The 18,254-nt window shown below is 41.5% G+C and overlaps 1 protein-coding gene across 16 annotated transcripts in view; it reads left to right on the top strand.

Moving 5' to 3' along the window:
• AMBRA1 (autophagy and beclin 1 regulator 1) overlaps positions 1 to 18,254 on the top strand; it is a 168,093-nt gene that overhangs the window by 110,342 nt on the left and 39,497 nt on the right. For all 16 annotated transcript variants that reach the window (XR_014068243.1, XR_014068242.1, XR_014068241.1 and 13 more), the window contains one exon: positions 14,774 to 14,884. Coding sequence is in view for 11 of the 16 variants with exons in the window: in XM_081538478.1 (XP_081394604.1) it covers positions 14,774 to 14,884 (111 nt within the window). In the remaining 5 variants the exon portion in view is untranslated. The remainder of the gene's footprint in view (positions 1 to 14,773; positions 14,885 to 18,254) is intronic.

Here is an 18,254-nt window from a genome sequence, read left to right as displayed (position 1 = left end):
GTGAGATAGACAGGCTCAGGACCGCCGCGCCTTCGCCTCTGGGAGCAGCCTGGCCTTTTTCTTACATGTTGGCCCCAACTGACTCAGCCCAGTAGTGCTGCACCCTAAAGTGTACAGGTGCGATTTGACAGCAGCTTTTCACCCTTTACAAACTGGGCCCCCTAATGAGAATGTGGGCTTATAGAGCAATAATTCACGTGTAGGTGGCCTGTAAGGAAAGTTTTAACAGAAGAGTTGGTTAAGAAGCTGATATATTTTCTTGCTGTAAGTCTCTTGTCATGTGCTGAGTGGGGGCGGAAGAGGAGGGGAGGGTGGGGACTGGTGCTGCTGAAAGCATTTATCTTCATTTCTGCCATCTCCCAGTGTTTATTACCCTGTGATTGACAGATGAGGAAAGCTGCCAGTCAAACCCACGTTCAGCACATTTGCATTTCCCTTCATCGCAGATTTTAGGCTTTTGAAATCTGCATCGTCTCTGCAGCAGTAAAGGTCGATCTCCTCCTGCTGCTCACAAGCCCCGGGCCCTCTGGTCCTGTCCCTCTCACTTGCCCATCCAGCACACGATAGAGGCCACAGGAGCTCAGCAGGCTGAGGCCGGTGATTGGTGAGAGCCGGGCAGTGCTGGAGTTGGTCATCGCTCTCTTTATCTTTCTCCCTCACCTCTTTCTCCCTGAGCCCTTTCCCCGCCCTGCGTCCCCGGTCCCTGCCCATCCTCTGCTGCCCAGGCGCCCCTGTCAGCAGCCCCGTCTGCAGCAGTGAGAGGATGGCCGCTTTCCAGACACCTCCCTTCCTGGGTTCGCCCGGGGACCTGCCTGGGCCAGTGTCCTCCCAGCCACAGAGGTTGCTGGAGCCTAAAGATGGCAAGTGCCAGGTTGTGGGGGATGAGGAGGTGGACGTCAAGTGATCTTCCTACTCGCATCCAACCTGCATGCCTTCTGTCAGAGTAGAGGCTTTGAGGAAATTCCTGCCTGCAGGGAGTGAAGGAGGGACTTTTGTTTTTGTTTGGGGGCTGTTGGGCTTTTTTTTCTCTGTTTGTCCGTGCCATGGGGGGTTTGGAATGCTGCTCCTAATCTTTCAGTTGCGTGTGTTCTTGTGAGCTTATTTGTTTTTGTCTTCAACAATGTCTGTGGGTAGAAGAAAGATAATAATATTCGTTTCTTTGAAAATGGATGTTCTGCTTTCGTAATTACTTGTCCCAGTTACATCATTAGTATAAGTGTAGATAATCGCTTCTTTAGGACGTATATATCGAAGAAGGGCAGGTCTGCAGAGTGGTGATGAACACAGCCCTTGGTGTCTTTATCCACCCACATGGGAGCATCTTAGCTTGACATCAGAGAGCTAGGAGGTGCCAGTCACTCTGCCAACAGTCAGGATTAACCCTGAGTGTTAATGTGAATGGGAGGACGGAGTGAGGACCCAGTGGAGAGCAGCCTACTTCTTCGCTTTAGGGAGGCGCTGCATTGCTAACTCCCGCTGACACTGGTACCATTGAGGCAGCGTGATAGAATCATTGCCAATCTCTGAATTAGGAAGCAAAGCAGCCTGATGGCAGCCCCCCGACCTTGGAGCTTTCTGAAACTCTCTGTGTCTAATGACATGAGCCCTGTGCCCTGCTGGACCTCTTTGAAGGGCTTTTTAAGGGAAAATACCCATTCCCCCATCAGACCTAATGACCTGCTGTAGGTTTGAATATGACTGTGATTTCACACCATGTCTGTGAATGACTTTGTGTGCATTCTCTCTTTTAAGACACATTAAAAACTAATTCCAGGTTTTTCCTGGCGGTCTAGTGGTTAGGACTCAGCACTTCCAAGGCAGGGGTCATGGATTCAATCTCTGGTCAGGGAACTAAGACCTACATGCCACAAGGTGTGGCCAAAAAAAAAACTAATACTGATACCACATACTTCCACTTACAGAATGTAGAATTGTGGCTACCAGGGTCTGAGGAGAGAGTAAAAGGGGAAGTTGTTGTTTAATGAGTAGAGTTTCAGGCTTGTAAGATGAAAAATTTCTGGAAATCAGTTTCAGAACAATGTGAATATACTTGAAACTACTAAACTGTACACTGAAAAATGGCTAAGATGATAAACTTTATGTTATGTGCTTTTTACCACAATTTTTAAAAAAGATAATATCAGATTCTTTGTGCTGCTCACTCCAGATTGGAAGGTTCTATCCACAGCTCTGGCCTTGATGCTGCTGCTGCTAAGTCGCTTCAGTCATGTCCGACTCTGTGCGACCCCATAGACGGCAGCCCACCAGGCTCCCCCGTCCCTGGGATTCTCCAGGAAGGAACACTGGAGTGGGTTGCCATTTCCTTCTCCAATGCATGAAAGTGAAAAGTGAAAGTGAAGTCGCTCAGTCGTGTCCGACTCTTTGCGACCCCATGGACTGCAGCCTACCAGGCTCTTCCGTCCATGGAATTTTCCAGGCAAGAGTACTGGAGTGGGTTGCCATCGCCTTCTCCCTGGCCTTGATGGCCATGTGGTTAAATTTCTCTTCCTTCTCTTGGCCTGTTATAAAGCTGACTCTGCTATGGCCACATAATCCTGGTTTGAATTGTTGTTTTGAGAAAAATTTTGATGACACTGTGATATGTAGAAATCTTTGACAGCTGTTCCTTTTCCCTTCCTTGCATAGTATCTGTGTTCTAGGCCTTATAATATCCTTGTTGAGTTCACCGACTATAATTTATTACTTTGTTGGCCTCATCTAATGCCTTTGACCGCAACAGTATCTTTCTTTTCTTGTGTCTGCTCCTAAAGTTCAGGATTTGTGTGTGTACTAATACTACCCTTGTTTTTTATGAGCAGGAGCTTTAGAGCCTTTAGATGTTTACTGGACAATAAAATTATGTTGGTTTAGGGGCCCAGTTCCTGCTAAGAACACATATAGTTAGGAATTCCCTGGCAGTCCAGTGGTTAAGACTGCCTGCTCTCACTGCCAAGTTCCTGGATTCAATCCTGGTTGGGGAGCTAAAAATCCCAAAAGCCGCAGGGTACAGCCAAAAAAGAAGCACATATAGTCAATGACATCTGTATCTACTAAATATTTACCCTTTAATTGAAGTTAAATGTGTTTCAAATCAAGGAATTCCCCAGTGCTCCATTGGTTAGGGCTTCATGCTTCCACTGCTGAGGATGCAGGATCAGTCCCTGGTTAGGGACCTTAGATCCCACTTACTGAACATGCGAGGGAGAAAAATTGTGTGTGTGTATAAACTTTATTGTATAATGAGTGATCTCAACATCAGTTTCAGTGACCAGTTAGAGCAGTTATCAAACAGTCTAAGTCTGAAAGGCCACATACCTTCCAGAGAATATTTCCTGTGTTGTAATTATTTTTGAGGCCCTTATTTTGTTTTATTTTTTATTGAGGTAACATTGGTTTATAACATTATGTAAATGTCACGTGTGGAATATAAAAAACAAACAAAATACAAAAATATTATGTCTTTATAGAAAATTATGTCCCCTAATACTCCTCTTATTTTTTAGCCTCAGGAAAAAGTGAAGGTTTGTTTCAGCTATAGGTAGTACGTTCAGAATTGATCTTTGAAAACATACTTTTTCCTTCCAAAGGAAATAAATGTTTCCCTCAACACTTTCATGATTTCATGGTTCCATGCAATTTGTTTCCTATAAATAAAAACCCTTATCTTATTCTCATGCAAACTTGTGGTTCATTTATAAAAACATATATGCAATGGAATGTTCAGCCATGAAAAGGAATGAAATACCAATGCATGCTAAAACATGGATGCACTTTGAAAACATTATGCTAAATGAAGGAAACCAGAAACAAACAGCCACTTATCATATGATTCCATTTATGTGAGATGTCCAGGAGAAGCAAAATTATGTAGACAGAAAATAGATCCACTGATCTCTTCACTTGCTTTGGAAAAAGGAGCCAGTGGGGCAGGATGGAGGGGAGTAGCTGCTGATGGGTAAGGCATTTTGGAAGGTGAGGAATGATGACTGTCCTGAAATTAGATAGTCGTGATGGTTGTTGTAAATTTGATTTTGATAATGGTTGCACAACTATGAGCTACCCTAAAACCACTTACATACTTTCAGTAGGTAAATTGTATGGTATGTGAATTATATCATAATAAAGCTGTTACTTTTAAACAAATTGCATATAGTTTGGTCATTCTCCTCGGTGTCAAAACCATAAATGAGAACTAAAAGCAATCTCTGCCTTGGAGAAAGTCTTATCATCTGCCACCAGGAGCTCTGTACAGGTCCCCGGGCTGTAGAATAATTGACTGTGGTCTTTGATGAGATCTTTTTGAACGGTCATAATGTGATGAAGTGAGTGTTACAGAGAGCTTCATTATATACTCCTTCAGAGAACAAGTTAAAGACTGCATTTAAATAAAGCTTTCTGCAAAGAAGTGTTCTTCCTAGAATGCTATTCGGTATATACTTAGGAAGCATCCTTTTTATGTCCAAATAATCCTGTGTTGTATTTCTGTAAGTTGTTTTTCATGGACAGAAACCAATTTATTAACTTACAAAGAACTCAGACAATCTATTAAAAAAAATACTTAAAAATAACCAAACATAAAAATACACAAAAGATATATGGGTAGGCAGCACACACTGAAAGAAATACAATGAGCCAGTAAACAAATATGGCACAAAGAAATGCTCATCAAGACTCTTAAGAAATGCAAAGGGATACCAAAAATGGGATTCCCTTATTTTATTTCATAAAGTGACCAAAATTTATATTGAATAATGTTTTTAATAATAGCCTTGTTGAGGTGTAACTCACATATCATACAGTTTACCTGCGTAAAGTATATAGTTCAGTGGTTTAATATATTCAGAGTTGTGCAGTCATTGCCGCTATCTTTGTATTTCAGAACATTTTATCACCTTGTAAAAAGCCCCATACCCACCAGCAGTCGCTTTCCCCTTCCCCCTCCACTTTTCCTGCCCGCTCCAGCCCGAGGCAGTTTCTAATCTACTTTTTGACTGCTGCTTTGCCTATTCTAGACATTTCATGTAAATGGAATCATACAATATGTGGTCTTTTGTGGCCGGATTTCTAAGAAGAATTTTGAAAAGCTGATTAGTTGTTTAGTTGGATCTGCCTTGAGGTATCAAGTGTCAGTTCTACTGACCAATTAGCAAGCTGGCTCTTAACTTCATATCACAACCAAGCAGAAGGAGAGTGATTGTGCTTCCAGGCTGATGAGTGTTTGCGCCCCCAGCCTCATTCTTATTCTGTCTTCCCAGCAGCAGCATACTCAGAGACAGCCGTTCTGAATTAGGCAGGCTCAAATGCAGCAATTTTATAGGACTGAAATATAATTTAATCGTTTCCTTCTTTGTAACTTGCCCTTCTCTACCCTCCCGAATTAGCTTTTCTGATAGATTTGCTAATGATTCCTATTGTTCCGTATTTTCACTGTACTGTTGAATCATACTCTTCATATTCCTGCTCCTAGAACAGATCTTGAAGAGAGGCTAAAAAGCTGTTTATCAAGGAGGCAAAAGGTCCCTAATTCTCCTTTCCAAGCAACAGGAAAGAAGAGTCTGAGAGAAGCAGAAGCAGAGATGCATGTAGTCTACCAGTCTTGGTAGAGCTCACCTACCATGTGACTGTCATGACTGTTAAGGTTTTATCCCTAGACACATTCCTGAGGCTTCCAGCCTGCATGTTAAAGGGCTGACTCAGAATGAGACTTGGCAGCTTCATTTTTGCCATGGTTTTCTGATGGTTAGCCAGGATCACTGGATTCAAGTTTCTTTTTCCTCTAATAGTATCTCTCATCAGAATAATCCTCATTTACTCTTTTGCTCTGAGGTTCTGGAAGAAGGGTTCTGTGGTTGTAATAGAATGTGGTCTGCTATGACTTAGCAGTATGCTTATGGACAGCTGCTCTTTCCGCTGTTTCCTAAAACGTGAATGAGAATCTTGGGGGCTCTTTCTCTCTCTTTTTCAAATAATAGACTTTTCTTTTTTAGAGTAGTCTCAGGTTTACATATGTACATGGAAAGTACAGACAGTTCCCATATACTTTCTTCCTTCCCCACACACCCATAACCTCCCCCACCATCAACATCCTACCCCAGAGTGGTACATTTGTTATAATTCATGAACCAACATCATCACCCAAAGTCTGTAGTTTACATTAGGACTCACTGTTAGTGTTATAAGTTCCGTGGGTTTTGCCAAATAAATGATGACATGATCCATCATTATAGTGCCATACAAAATAGTTTCACTGCCCCAAAAAAGTTTCCTCATGCTCTCCCTATACATTCCTCTCTCCCGCCAGACTCCTGGCAGCCACTGATCTTTACTGTGTCCATAGTTTTGGCTTTTCCAGAATGACATATAGTTTAGAATCATACAAAATACAACTTTTTTATTCTTTCACTTAGTAACATATGCTTTCTTCAATGTTTTTTCATGGCTTGGTAGCTTATTTCTTTTTAGAAGTGAGTAGTATTCCATTGTATGGATGTACCACAATTTACTTATCCATTCTCCTATTAAGGGACATCTTGGTTGATTCCAGGTTTTGGCAGTTATGAGTAAAGTTGCTGTAAACATCTCTGTGTAGGCTTTGTGTGGACATACGCTTTCAGCTCATCTGGGTAAATACCAAAGTGCATGATTGCTGGATCATATGGTAAGAGTATGTTTAATTTTGTAAGAAACTGCCAAACTGTTTTCCAAAGTGGCTATACCACTTTGCATTCCCACCAACAAGGAATGATGAGTTCCTATTGTTTCACATCCTGTTCAGCATTTGGTGTTATCAGAGTTTTGGATTTCAGCCATTCTGTGTGGTGGTTTCTCATTGTTGTTTTAATTTGCAGTTCTCTAATGAGGAATGATTTTGAGCATCTTTTCATATGCTTATGTGCCATCTGTTTATCTTCTTTGGTGAGGTATCTGTTCAGATCCTTTGCACATTTTTAAATTGTTTTTTTTTTTTTTAATTGTTGAGTTTTAAGAGTTCTTTGTATATTTTGGATACCAGTCCTTTATCAGTTAAGTGTTTTGCAAAGATCTTTTCCTAGTCTGTTGTTTAACAGTGTCCTTTACAGAGCAAAAGTTTTTAATTTTAATGAAGTAAAATGTATCAGTTTTTTCTTTTCATGGACTGTATCCTAAAAGTCTTTGCCAAGCTCAAGGTCACCTAGATTATCTCTTATATTATCTCCTACGAGTTAGAATTTGGTGTTTTACATCTAGGTCTATCCAGTTTGAGTTAATTTTTTTTTGAAAAGTGTAAGGTTTGTGTCTGTCTACCTTGTAGATGGATATCCAGTCGTTGCAGTACTGTTTTTGAAGAGATTTGATTCTCTATTGAATTGCCTTTTCTTCTTTGTCAAAGATCAGTTTACTATATTTGTGTGGGTTTATTTCTGGTCTCTTTTTTCTGTTCCATTGATCTAGACAAACATCTAGAATAGACATATTCTTTTGCCAGTGCCACACTATCTTGATGACTGTAGATTTTTAGTAAGTCTTGACATCAGATAAGTCCTCCAAATTTGGGTTCGTTCTTTGCCTATTGTGTTGGCTATTCTAGACCTTTTGCCTTTCCATATAAACTTTAGAATCAGTTTTTTAATATTTACAAAGTAATGTTCTAGGATTTTGACTGGAATTGTATTGATTCTATAGATCCAATTGGGAAGAATTGACAGTCTTAACAGTACAGTTAACAGTACTTAACAGTACTAAGTATTCCTATCCATGAACATGGAATATCTCTCCCATATTTTTAAGATCTTTTGTGATTTCTTTCATCAGGAAGATCTTGTACATGTTTTGTTAGATTTAAACCTAAAGTTTTCATTTTTTTGGCGCTAATGTAAATGGTATTATATTTTTAATTTCAAATTCCAATTCTATTTATTCATTGCTGGGGTATAGGAAAGCAGTTGACTTTTTGTATATCACCCTTATATCTTGCAACCTTAATAGTTCCAGGAATTTTTTGTTTTGTTTTTGCTTGTTTTTTATTTTTTGAGATTTTCTGCATAAACAGTTCGTGAGGTTTTCATGGCAAGTATACTGGGGTGGTTTGCCATTTCCTCCTCCAGTGAATCATGTTTTGTCAGAACTCTCTGCTGTGACCTGTCTGTCTTGGGTGGCCCCGCATGGCATGGCTCATAGCTTCATTCAGTTATGCAAGCCCCTTCGCCATGACAAGGCAGTGATCCATGAAGGGGATTTGTGGATAATACCACTCTTAACGGCAGAAAGCGAAGAGAAACTAAAGAACCTTTTGAAGAGGGTGAAGGAGGATAGTGAAAGAGCCAGCTTAAGACTAAATATTAAAAAAACTAAGATCGTGGCATCTGGCCCCATTACTGCATGACAAATAGAAAGGGAAAATGTGGAAGTGGTGATACATTTCCTCTTCTTGGGCTCCAGAATCACTGTGGACGGTGACTGCAGCCATGAACTCAGAAGATGATTGCTTCTTGGCAGGGAAGCGATGACATACTTAGATAGTGTGTTGAAAGGCAGAGACGTTATTCTGCCAACAGAGGTCTGTATAGTCAAGGCTATGGTCTTCCCAGTGGTCATGTGTGGTTGTGAGAGCTGGCCCATAAGAAAGGCAGAACACCAAAGAATTGATGCCTTCAAACTGTGGTGCTGGAGAAGACTCCTAAGAGTCCCTTGGACAGCAGGGAGATCAAACTGGTCAGTCTTAGGGGAGATCAACCCTGAATATTCACTGGAAGGACTGATGCTGAAGCTGAAGCTCCAGTATTTTGGTCATCTGATGCGAACAGATGACTCATTGGAAAAGTCCCTGATGCTCGGAAAGATCGAGGGCAGAAGAAAAAGAGGACATCAGAGGATGAGATGGCTGGATGGCATCACTGATGCAACAAACATGAATTTAGGCAAACTCCAGGAGATGGTGAGGGACAGGGAGGCCTGGCATGCTGCAGTCCATGGGGTTGCAAAGAGTTGGACTTGACTGGGCAACTGAACAAAGACAACCACGACATAAACAGTTATGTCACCTGTGAACAAAGAAAGTTTTATTTCTTTCTCTCCTATCAATATACCTCTTATTTGCTTTTCTTGTATTATTGCATTTAGCAGGCTTCCAGTACAGTGCTGAAGGGGAGGGGTGAAAGGTGCTTGTTCCCAGTCTTAGGGAGAAAGCATATACGGTTGACTCTGGAACAGTGTGAAGGATGAGGACTCTGACCCTCACACAGTTGAAAATCCATGTATAACTTTCTAGTCAGTTCTCCAGACCTGCTCTTCCATACCCTTGGATTCAACCACCTGCAAATCATGTAGTACCATAGTACATATTTGTTGAAAAAAATCTCTGTGTATGTTGGACTCTTATGGTTCAAACTCATATTTTTCAAGGGTCAAGCTATCTTTCCTTACCTTTAAATGTAGCTACAGGTTTTTTGTAGACATTGTTTATCAAATCGAGAAATATCCCGCTCTTCCTGGTTTGATGATAGTTTTTGTCAAAAATAGGTGTTGGACTTTGTCGGATGCCTTTTCTGCATCTATTGATATGATCATACAATTTTTCTTCTTTATCAGGTTGATGTGATGGATTATATTAACTGATTTTGAAATGTTTAACCAGCCTTGCATACCTGGGATAAATTCCCTTTTGTATAACTCTTTTATATGCATTATTGTATTTTATTTGCCAACATTTTGTTGAGAATTTTTACTTCTGTGTTTGTAAAAGATACTAGACTGTAGCTTTTCTTTCTTCATTGTCTTTGGTTTTGGTATTGGGGTAATACTGGCCTCAGAAGCAGTCCCACTTCTGTTTTCTGAAAGAGATTATAGAGATTTGGTGTAATTTCTTCCTTAGATGTCTGGTAGAATTTACCAGTGAACCCACATGAGCCTGACACTTTCTGTTTTAAGAGCCTTCTAATGATTGATTCAGTGTATTAGATACAGGCCTATTCAGGTTATCTGTTTCTTTTTGTGTAAATTTTGGTAGACTGTCTCTCAAGGAACTGGTCCATTTCACCTAGGTTATCAAACTTGTGGACATTGAGTTACTTGTAAAGTTCTTTACTGCCGTTCTAGTGTCCATGGAATCAGTAGTGGTAGCCTCTCTTTCGTTTCTGATATTAATAGTTTGTGTTTTCTCTCTTTTTTTTCTTAGTTAGCCTGGCTAAAGGTTTGTTGATTTTATTGATCTTTTCAAAGAACCAGCTTTTTGTTTCATTGATTTTTTTTTTCCCCTCTATTGATTTCCTGTTTTCAGTTTCACTGATTGCTACTCTAATTTTGATTATTTCTTTTCTTCTGCTTACTTTGGATTTAATTAGCGTTTTCTTATTTCATAAAGTAGATGTTTAAATTATTGATTTTAGATCTTATTTTCTAGTGTATGCATTCAAAGCAGTAATGTTCCATCTAAGCACTACTTTTGCTACATTCCACGAGTTTTAATAAGCTGTATTTTCATTTTCATTCAGTTCAAAATATTTTAAAATTTCTCTTGAGATGTCTTCTTTGAGCCATGTGTTATTTAAAATGTGTTGCTTAATCTCCAAGTATTTTGGAATTTACCAGTTGTCTTTCCACTACTGATTTCTAGTTTAATTTCCTTGTTTTCTGACAGCATGTTTTGTATGGTTTCAGTTCTTTTAAATTTGTTACAGTGTGTTTTGTGGACCAGTATGTGGACTGTCTTTGCCTGAGCTGTCTTTCAAGGAGAACATTCCTAAGGAATCTAAGTCCTATGCATTTGCTCTTAATTCTGAAATGAAGCGCTTCCCTTTCTTGGGCCTGGCACACTATTTGGACCCGTCTCTTACACAAGAACCTCTGTCTCTGAGCTGTTGCTTACAGAGCTATACCTATAGAGGAAGAGCATATAGAGATTGGTGTAAACAATTAAAATAATTTTAATGTCAGTCATTTATTAGATGGATTTCCCTGGTGAGTCAGTGGTAAAGAATCTGCCTGGCCAATGCAGGAGACGTGGGTTCCATCCCTGGCTTGGAAAGATTCCCTGGAAAAGGAAATGGCAACCCACTCTAGTATTCTTGCCTTTGAAATCCCATGGACAGAGGAACCTGGCAGGCTACAGTCCATGGGGTCATAAAAGAGTCAGACCCAACTTAGCCACTCAACAACAATAACATTTATTAGACACTTACTGTTTGTCATCACTTCACATGTATTTTTTCAGCGAGTTTTCCAAATAGCCCTGTAAATTGAAAGGATTTTTATTTCCTTTTTACAGAAAAGGCAACTAAGATTGAGAGAGATTAATTTACAGAGGCATACTAATATAGGTACTAGCAGTAAGTGTCAAAATCAGATCCATCTGATTCTGAAGCCCATACTCTCAGAAACCATGTTAAAAACAGGTAACTCATAAGATCCTGGTTCACGGCAGGCTCTAATCCGTGGCCAGGACGGGAGAAGGAAGTTTGGAGTTTGCTGAGGGAGCATTTGTGTAACGGCGCGCCTTTCATTAGTTTCTCTCCAAACTCGCTGTCACTGACGGTTCTGGTGCCTTTAGCAGTGAGCAGGCAGCCCAGTAGTACTGCTTTCTGAGAACACTGATCTTGAAGTTAAAATGCAGGCTGTGTTTTATCTAACTTGGAGTTCCCAAGCCAGGAATGATTCTGATCCCCAGGGAACGTTGGTGGTGATCACAGCTGGGTGTGAAGGGGTGGTGTGCTCCTGGCAGTCCAGCGGGAGGAGGCCAGGGTCACTGCTGAACATCCCACCACGCACAGGACCCACCCCACCCCCTAAACAAAGGCTTACCTGACCCAAAATACAAGTTGCAGAGGTTGAGAAACTCTGAGTCTCAGCTCATTCCATTCTGCTGTGACTGAGAAAACCTTGAGGCCTCCCCTCAGTGTTCTGTCGGGGTTTGGTTACCAAGGCTAAGTGCCTCCTCTGTAAATACTTTGTTGTAACTCCGTCCATTAACTCACTCTGGCACCTTTCCTATACCTTCAGCTTAGCGACTGGAGGCCTGTTAAATGGTTGTAGTTTTTTGAAGTTGTTGTTGTTTTTAATAAGGTGATACTTTTTCTTCCTGATGTTTCCAAGAGACAGGCTCAGTTGGCCTGCAGTTCTTACGGAAGAGAACCTGGTGACGATAGTCTGATCTGTTGCTGGCATCTTGAGCTTCCTAATCTGTGTTTACACAGCCCTGAAAATCAAGTCTCCCAGGTGCCAGGCTCCATTCCACCTGAGCACTCTGGCACCACTGGCAGAGAATACTTCCCCAGTCTCTTCCACACAGCGCGACCATGCATGATGATTTTATTGCCCAGCTATTCTTCAGAAGATGTCTCTTAAGGCCTGGATGTGCGGGGTACTTCTGGAGCTGTGGGTTGGAGTCTCAGTAGTTTGCGTTCCAGTTGCAAATAGAGCCACAATGCTCTTAAAGCATCTGGTATTTTCTGTAACTGTTTTCCTGTTTGTAGCTCTCGTCCTCTCCCCCAGATTTTAAGCTCCTACAATATGGGGTTTGTTTCTTCAGGTTTGTTTTCCCCATATTCTCTTAGCAACTAGCATTTCTTTCATCATATACCAAGAAAATCAACTCTCTTTTTTCCATTTTGCTTGTCTGCTAAAAGTTGGAGGAAATTTTAAGGAACTAAAGTAATTTGAGAGAGACCAGTGGTCAGAGGTTGATGTCAACCAAACCAGAGGAACAATTCATAAACTCAGTGAAATTGATCCTGGGTCCAAGTGAAAGTAAGTAATTCTTTCCTGGGAAGTGGACCTTGGAATTTTAAGAATTATTTTCATTGTCAAGGAAGCCTGGAGAAATCAACAAAGTTCCTATTAAGAAAGTTCTATAGGTAGCTTACCCTCCTCGTGACCCAGAGGTTCAGCAAAATTTCCCAAGTCAGATACCATCATTACAGAATTTTCTATAAAGGTTAAAAGCAAAGGCCTGTGTTTACCTCATTGAAGTGATACGCCCCAGGGCCCTCAGGAGGGGTTTGAGGTCAGTGGGCTCATTGGCAGACCACTCAAATGCTGTCTTGCTTAGGCCTTCAGAGAAATCATGACCATTTTGGACTATGTCTTTGAATCTGCAGGATTTTAAGGAATGTATTATTTTGACGGTATTGGTTTATCTAAAACAGTATTTCTCAACCTTTATTTTATCATTACCCTCCGAAGAAGCCTTTTTAGACACTTTTCCCCTAATCAATCCCTCCTATGAAATGTGAATATCACAGATATGCTGCATATATGCTCAGATACTGCAGTACTTTGATGGGAACCTGGGGGTTGTACCCTCTCAAGATTTTCCCCCACCCCATACTAGTTTTCGCCCCCACAGGGGCAGGACTGCCCATGTTGAGGATATGTTAATCCATCGATAGAAGTATCATCATCTTGGAAATGAATTGTTGTTTGTGCCTTTCTTAACAAATTGAAACAGGAACAAGGAGTCTACCAACACACTAATGTTGGAAAGCGTTCTCATGCGGTGGCCTGCAGTTCCTGGGGGAGAGTGGGCAGAGTACGGTTCTCATATTTCATGACTTGTATGGAGATCATCTTCTCTCCGAACAGTCTTGACCATCTGAGGAAAGAATAGGGAAATACCAGGAGGAGCAGAGCAATAAATGAAGCTCTCTAAAAGGAGAAGGGGAAAAAAAAAACTCGTGCAGTGACATGCATAGGAGGAAGGTGGAAGAATATGGAAGAATCTGGGTGTAGAGTTGTCCATTGTTCCAAGGCCAGTCAGCTCTAACAAGTTCAGTTTCTCAAAATTGGAGTTGATTTGCAGCAGAAAACACCATTTAGATTGTATAGCATATACGAACGTTCTATTCTCCCAAGAGGGTTTGGCTCTGTCTGATCAGAAGGGTGGTTGTGTATGAAACGCACCTCGGAAGGAGGAGGAGGAAGAAATGACATGTTCATGTAAAATGAAATACAACTGCAAATTAAAGTGTCACCCTGTTTTTAAAAAAAAATCCATTTTTTATTTAATTGGTTACCAAGGAAAAAAATGTCATACAGAAGCGTATATCTCAGGGAAAGTTAAACCGTGAGATTTTACAAGTGAATCTGGATTCAAAGAAGTTCTCCTGGGGCGGGGGTGGGGCAGGGCAGGAGGGTTATAAAATATTGCCTTAATAAAAATATTCTGATGCGGAAAAGCTAGGCTCATAAATTTCTGTTGTGTTACATGCCAGGGGTCCAGAAAAAATGAACAAATATTACCTCATTTGTTCTTTACTGTCTCTGTCTATCCAATCAGCTGAATGCTGGCTGCCTGTTCCCTGGAGGAAGCCTCTCCTTTTGAGATGTTTTCCTGGGAGGAAGGTCATATACAAATGAGATGCTTTCTCCTGAAGAGTGCTGCTCACCACAGAGGCATCCAGGGCCTGAGTGCTTTTCTGTGTTAACAGTGTCCTCTCATTTTTCATCTTTCTTACCCAACATTTTTATGAAAACTCATTTGTCTTTTCAGATTGTCTGTTTAAGCCTACCAGACAGTATGTTGCCACACTGGTGGCACTCAGTCACTGTTAAGTAATAGTGGAAAGGGGGGCTGATTAATATAGCATAATATGGGATTATATTTACAAGCAGAATTGTTCTTGAGAAACATGTCTGGTTTCTCTTTGAGCTAGACACTTGACAGATAGGACTTGTCAGCTGTCTTCAGCTTTCAGCATCTGCCTTTTCTCCCTCTCCTACTGACCCCAGTTTTGCCTCATGTTTGCAGTGGAAACATGTAGATAGATCTCTAACGTGCTCTCTTTGTCTTCTCCCTGACCAGGGGCAGTGATTGGTGATGGACAGTCTGCCGTGGCCAGTAACATTGCCAATACTACCTACCGGCTCCAGTGGTGGGACTTCACTAAGTTTGACCTCCCAGAAATCAGTAATGGTAAGCCCAAGTAGAACTGGGGATACTGGTGGAGGGTCTGTCTGCTCCTGGTGAGCCAGATCTCAGAGACCTGCAGCAGTACTGGATTTTTCATCACCTCATTGAGCAGCTGACAGCTCCATGCCATTTCTGCAGCTCTTCTCCAGCTCTCACTAAGCGATTCAGCAAATGTGTATTGAGCACCCACCCTGAGCAGTGAACAGTACTACAGTGGACACCAGAATGAAGATTTCTGCCCCAGGACTTTACTGATTAGCATTCATTGTCTCAGGCATAGAAGTTGGATGGAACTGAGAAAGAGAAGGTGAAGGGAGTTTGGAGCTGAGAGCCAGACCCTTGAGGAAAGACTACAGCGATGATAAACTCATTTATTTATTAATAATCTAGATCTGAATGGAACAGAGGGAGTGGCCTGATTGATGTGTGATTTGCAGAATGTCTGACAGTCCATTTTCCCAGCTTCTAAAGGAGTCCACAATCCCATGTCCCAGTTGTTCAGTTGGAATCACAGCATCTTAGACATCTCATTTAATTTTCTGTCTAATGATGCACTCTCACGCATTCCTGAGAAGTAGAGGTTCAGCCTCTGCTTGAACACTTCTGGTGATAGGTCACACTGTCTGATGAGTTAACTCTGGCCCGTCACTGCTAAATTCCTTTTCAGATGTTTTTCTTATACCCGTTTCTTATACCCACCATTTCCCTTGTTGTCACTTCCTCCCGTTGGTCCTGGGTCTACCTCTGAACCTCCACAGAATAAGTCTGATGATGTCTCTTCTGACTGACAGTCCTCCAGCTGTTTGAAAGCAAGCTGCCACTTCCCTTTAAATTGTTCTTTTTAGGCCAGAATTCCTGAGGTTCCTTTTAAGGTCTGGTTTTCAGATCCTTGACAGTTCTGCTCATTTCCCTTTTTTACGTTTGAGGGGAGCAGAACAAAGTAGAACACTCCAGATGAGAGCTGTCCAAAACAGAATACAATGATGGTTTGCATAGTGTTAGTTCAGCCTAATGTTTCAACAACCTTTTCTGAAGCCAACACTGGGTTTGCAGTCACTTAAAAGTCCTTGATAATTGTTAATACCAAAACTCTACCATCCTATACTTATGTGTGCAGTTCAAATATTTTAAAAGCCAAAGGTTTATATTTGTTTCTGTTAAGTTTTATCTTAATAGTGTCAATTGTATTTCTTAGTTTCTGCCTCTCAACATCTTTTTAAACTTTGGTTCAGTCCTTTTTTCCCAACCTTGTTTACATCATCTTCTAATTTGGTAAATGTGCTTCTCTGTCTTGCTTTGGATTGCTGGCAAAAGCGGTGCATTGGGGCTCTGCACCAAGCCCGGTGGGCTTGCTGTGTGTTGATTTTGGTTCATGAATGCGCACCTGGGCTTCGTTGCTCACCCGTGAGACCCGCATGTCTCATCCTGTCTGTGGGGTATTGTCTGTAGGGTATTGTGAGAGTTTGTCGGACAGTGTGACATAGTCATTCCCCCGTATGCCAGTCTTGGTATCCTTATCAGACCATAAAAACGGGGTCAGTTTTTCATGTCCTGATCTTAGTGAAACCTCAGTAGCAATTGTTTTCTCCCCAAGTGCTTTTAAGCCATATGTTCAATAATCTATTCTTTAACTCCACTAGAAATCAAATGCATTCTACCTTTTCCTTTGTTAAATACTGTTTGCTTGTTTACCTCTATATTTCTGGCCCAGATCTTGTTTGCTGTAATTTTCCCCAGATACTTTTTTTCTTTATTCTATTTGCTTTGTTTTTTTTTATTACAACCTGAAATACATTTACCAAAGATTTTTAAAATATAAAAGGATATACAGTGAAAAGTTTCCCTGCCCTGCTCCCAGATACACACCTCCCCACCCCATAGGCACAGTTAGCAGTTTCCTATTTATCTTTTCAAAGATATCGTATGTATATACAAGTACATGCAAATGTATGTTTTTCCACCTCTATTTAAGCTAGGTGGTAGCATATTATACCCTTTGGAAGGAAAACTGTGACAAACCTAGACAGCATATTAAAAAGCAGAGATGTCATTTTGTTGACAAAGGTCTGTGTGTAGTCAAAACTATGGTTTTTCTAGTAGTCATGTACGGATGTCAAAGTTGGACCATAAAGCTGAGGGCCGAAGAATTGATGCTTTCAAATTGTGGTGCTGGAGAAGACTCTTTGAGAGTCTGCTGGACAGCAAGGAGATCAAACTAGTCAATCCTAAAGGAAATCAACCCTGAATATTCATTGCAAAGACTGATGCTGAAGCTCCAATACTTTGGTCACTTGATGCAAAGAGCCGACTCATTGGAAAAGACCCTGATGCTGGGAAAGAGTGAAGGCAAAAGGAAAAGGGGGTGGCAGAGGATGAGATGGTTAGATAGCATCACCAACTCAATGGACATGAATTTGAGCAAACTCTGGGCGACAGTGAAGGACTGGGGAGCCTGTGTGCTGCAGTCCATGGGGTCCCAAAGAGTTGAACAGCACTTAGTGACTGAACAGCAGCAAAGCATGTTATACATACTTTTCTTTCTGTACTTTGCTTCCATTATATCTTGATGATCTTTCCATATCAGTATATAGCTTATTCATTCTTTTTTATTGACTGCCTAGCATCCCACTGTCCAAATGAAATCTCCGGATTATTTTGTTGTTGTTGTTGTTGCCCTGGGCATTCGTTGCTCTGCGAGCCTCTCTCTAGCTGCAGAGAGTGAGGGCTTCTCTCTGTTGCAGTGCATGGGCTTCTCATGGCGGTGGCTTCTCTTGCTGTGGAGCACAGGCTCTAGGCACATGGGCTCAGTAGTTGTGGCTCCCCGGGCTCTAGAGAAGAAGCTCAGTAGTTGTGGCTCAGGGGCTTAGTCTCTCCAGGACACGTGGATTTTCCCGGATCAGGAATCAAACCCATGTCTCCTGCATTGGCGGGCAGATTCTTAACCACTGGACCACCAGGGAAGTCCCACTAGATTTTCTTTTTTAACCAGTGTTCTTCTGAGGAGCTTTTAAGCTGTTGTCAGTCTTTCACTATGCAAACTGTGCCACAGTTTGTCATTTTGCACATGTGCAAGAATATCATAGGGTAAATTCCTAGAAATGTGATTGTAGGGAGGAAGAGCATGTAGACTCGTGATTTTGGTAGGTACTGCTAAATCACCGGAGAAGGCAATGGCACCCCATTCCAGTACTCTTGCCTGGAAAATCCCATGGATGGAGGAGCCTGGTAGGCTACAGTCCATGGGGTCGCTAAGAGTCGGACACTACTGAGCGACTTTACTTTCACTTTTCCCTTTCATGCACTGGTGAAGGAAATGGCAACCCGCTCCAGTATTCTTGCCTGGAGAATCCCAGGGACGGGGGAGCCTGGTGGG

This window comes from Giraffa tippelskirchi, chromosome 11, assembly GCF_054371585.1.
Source record: "Giraffa tippelskirchi isolate mGirTip1 chromosome 11, T2T-mGirTip1v1.2.pri, whole genome shotgun sequence".
Classification (NCBI taxonomy): domain Eukaryota; kingdom Metazoa; phylum Chordata; class Mammalia; order Artiodactyla; family Giraffidae; genus Giraffa; species Giraffa tippelskirchi.
Note: the sequence above shows the minus strand (reverse complement) of the source record. Positions and strands in the feature narration are given on the sequence as shown.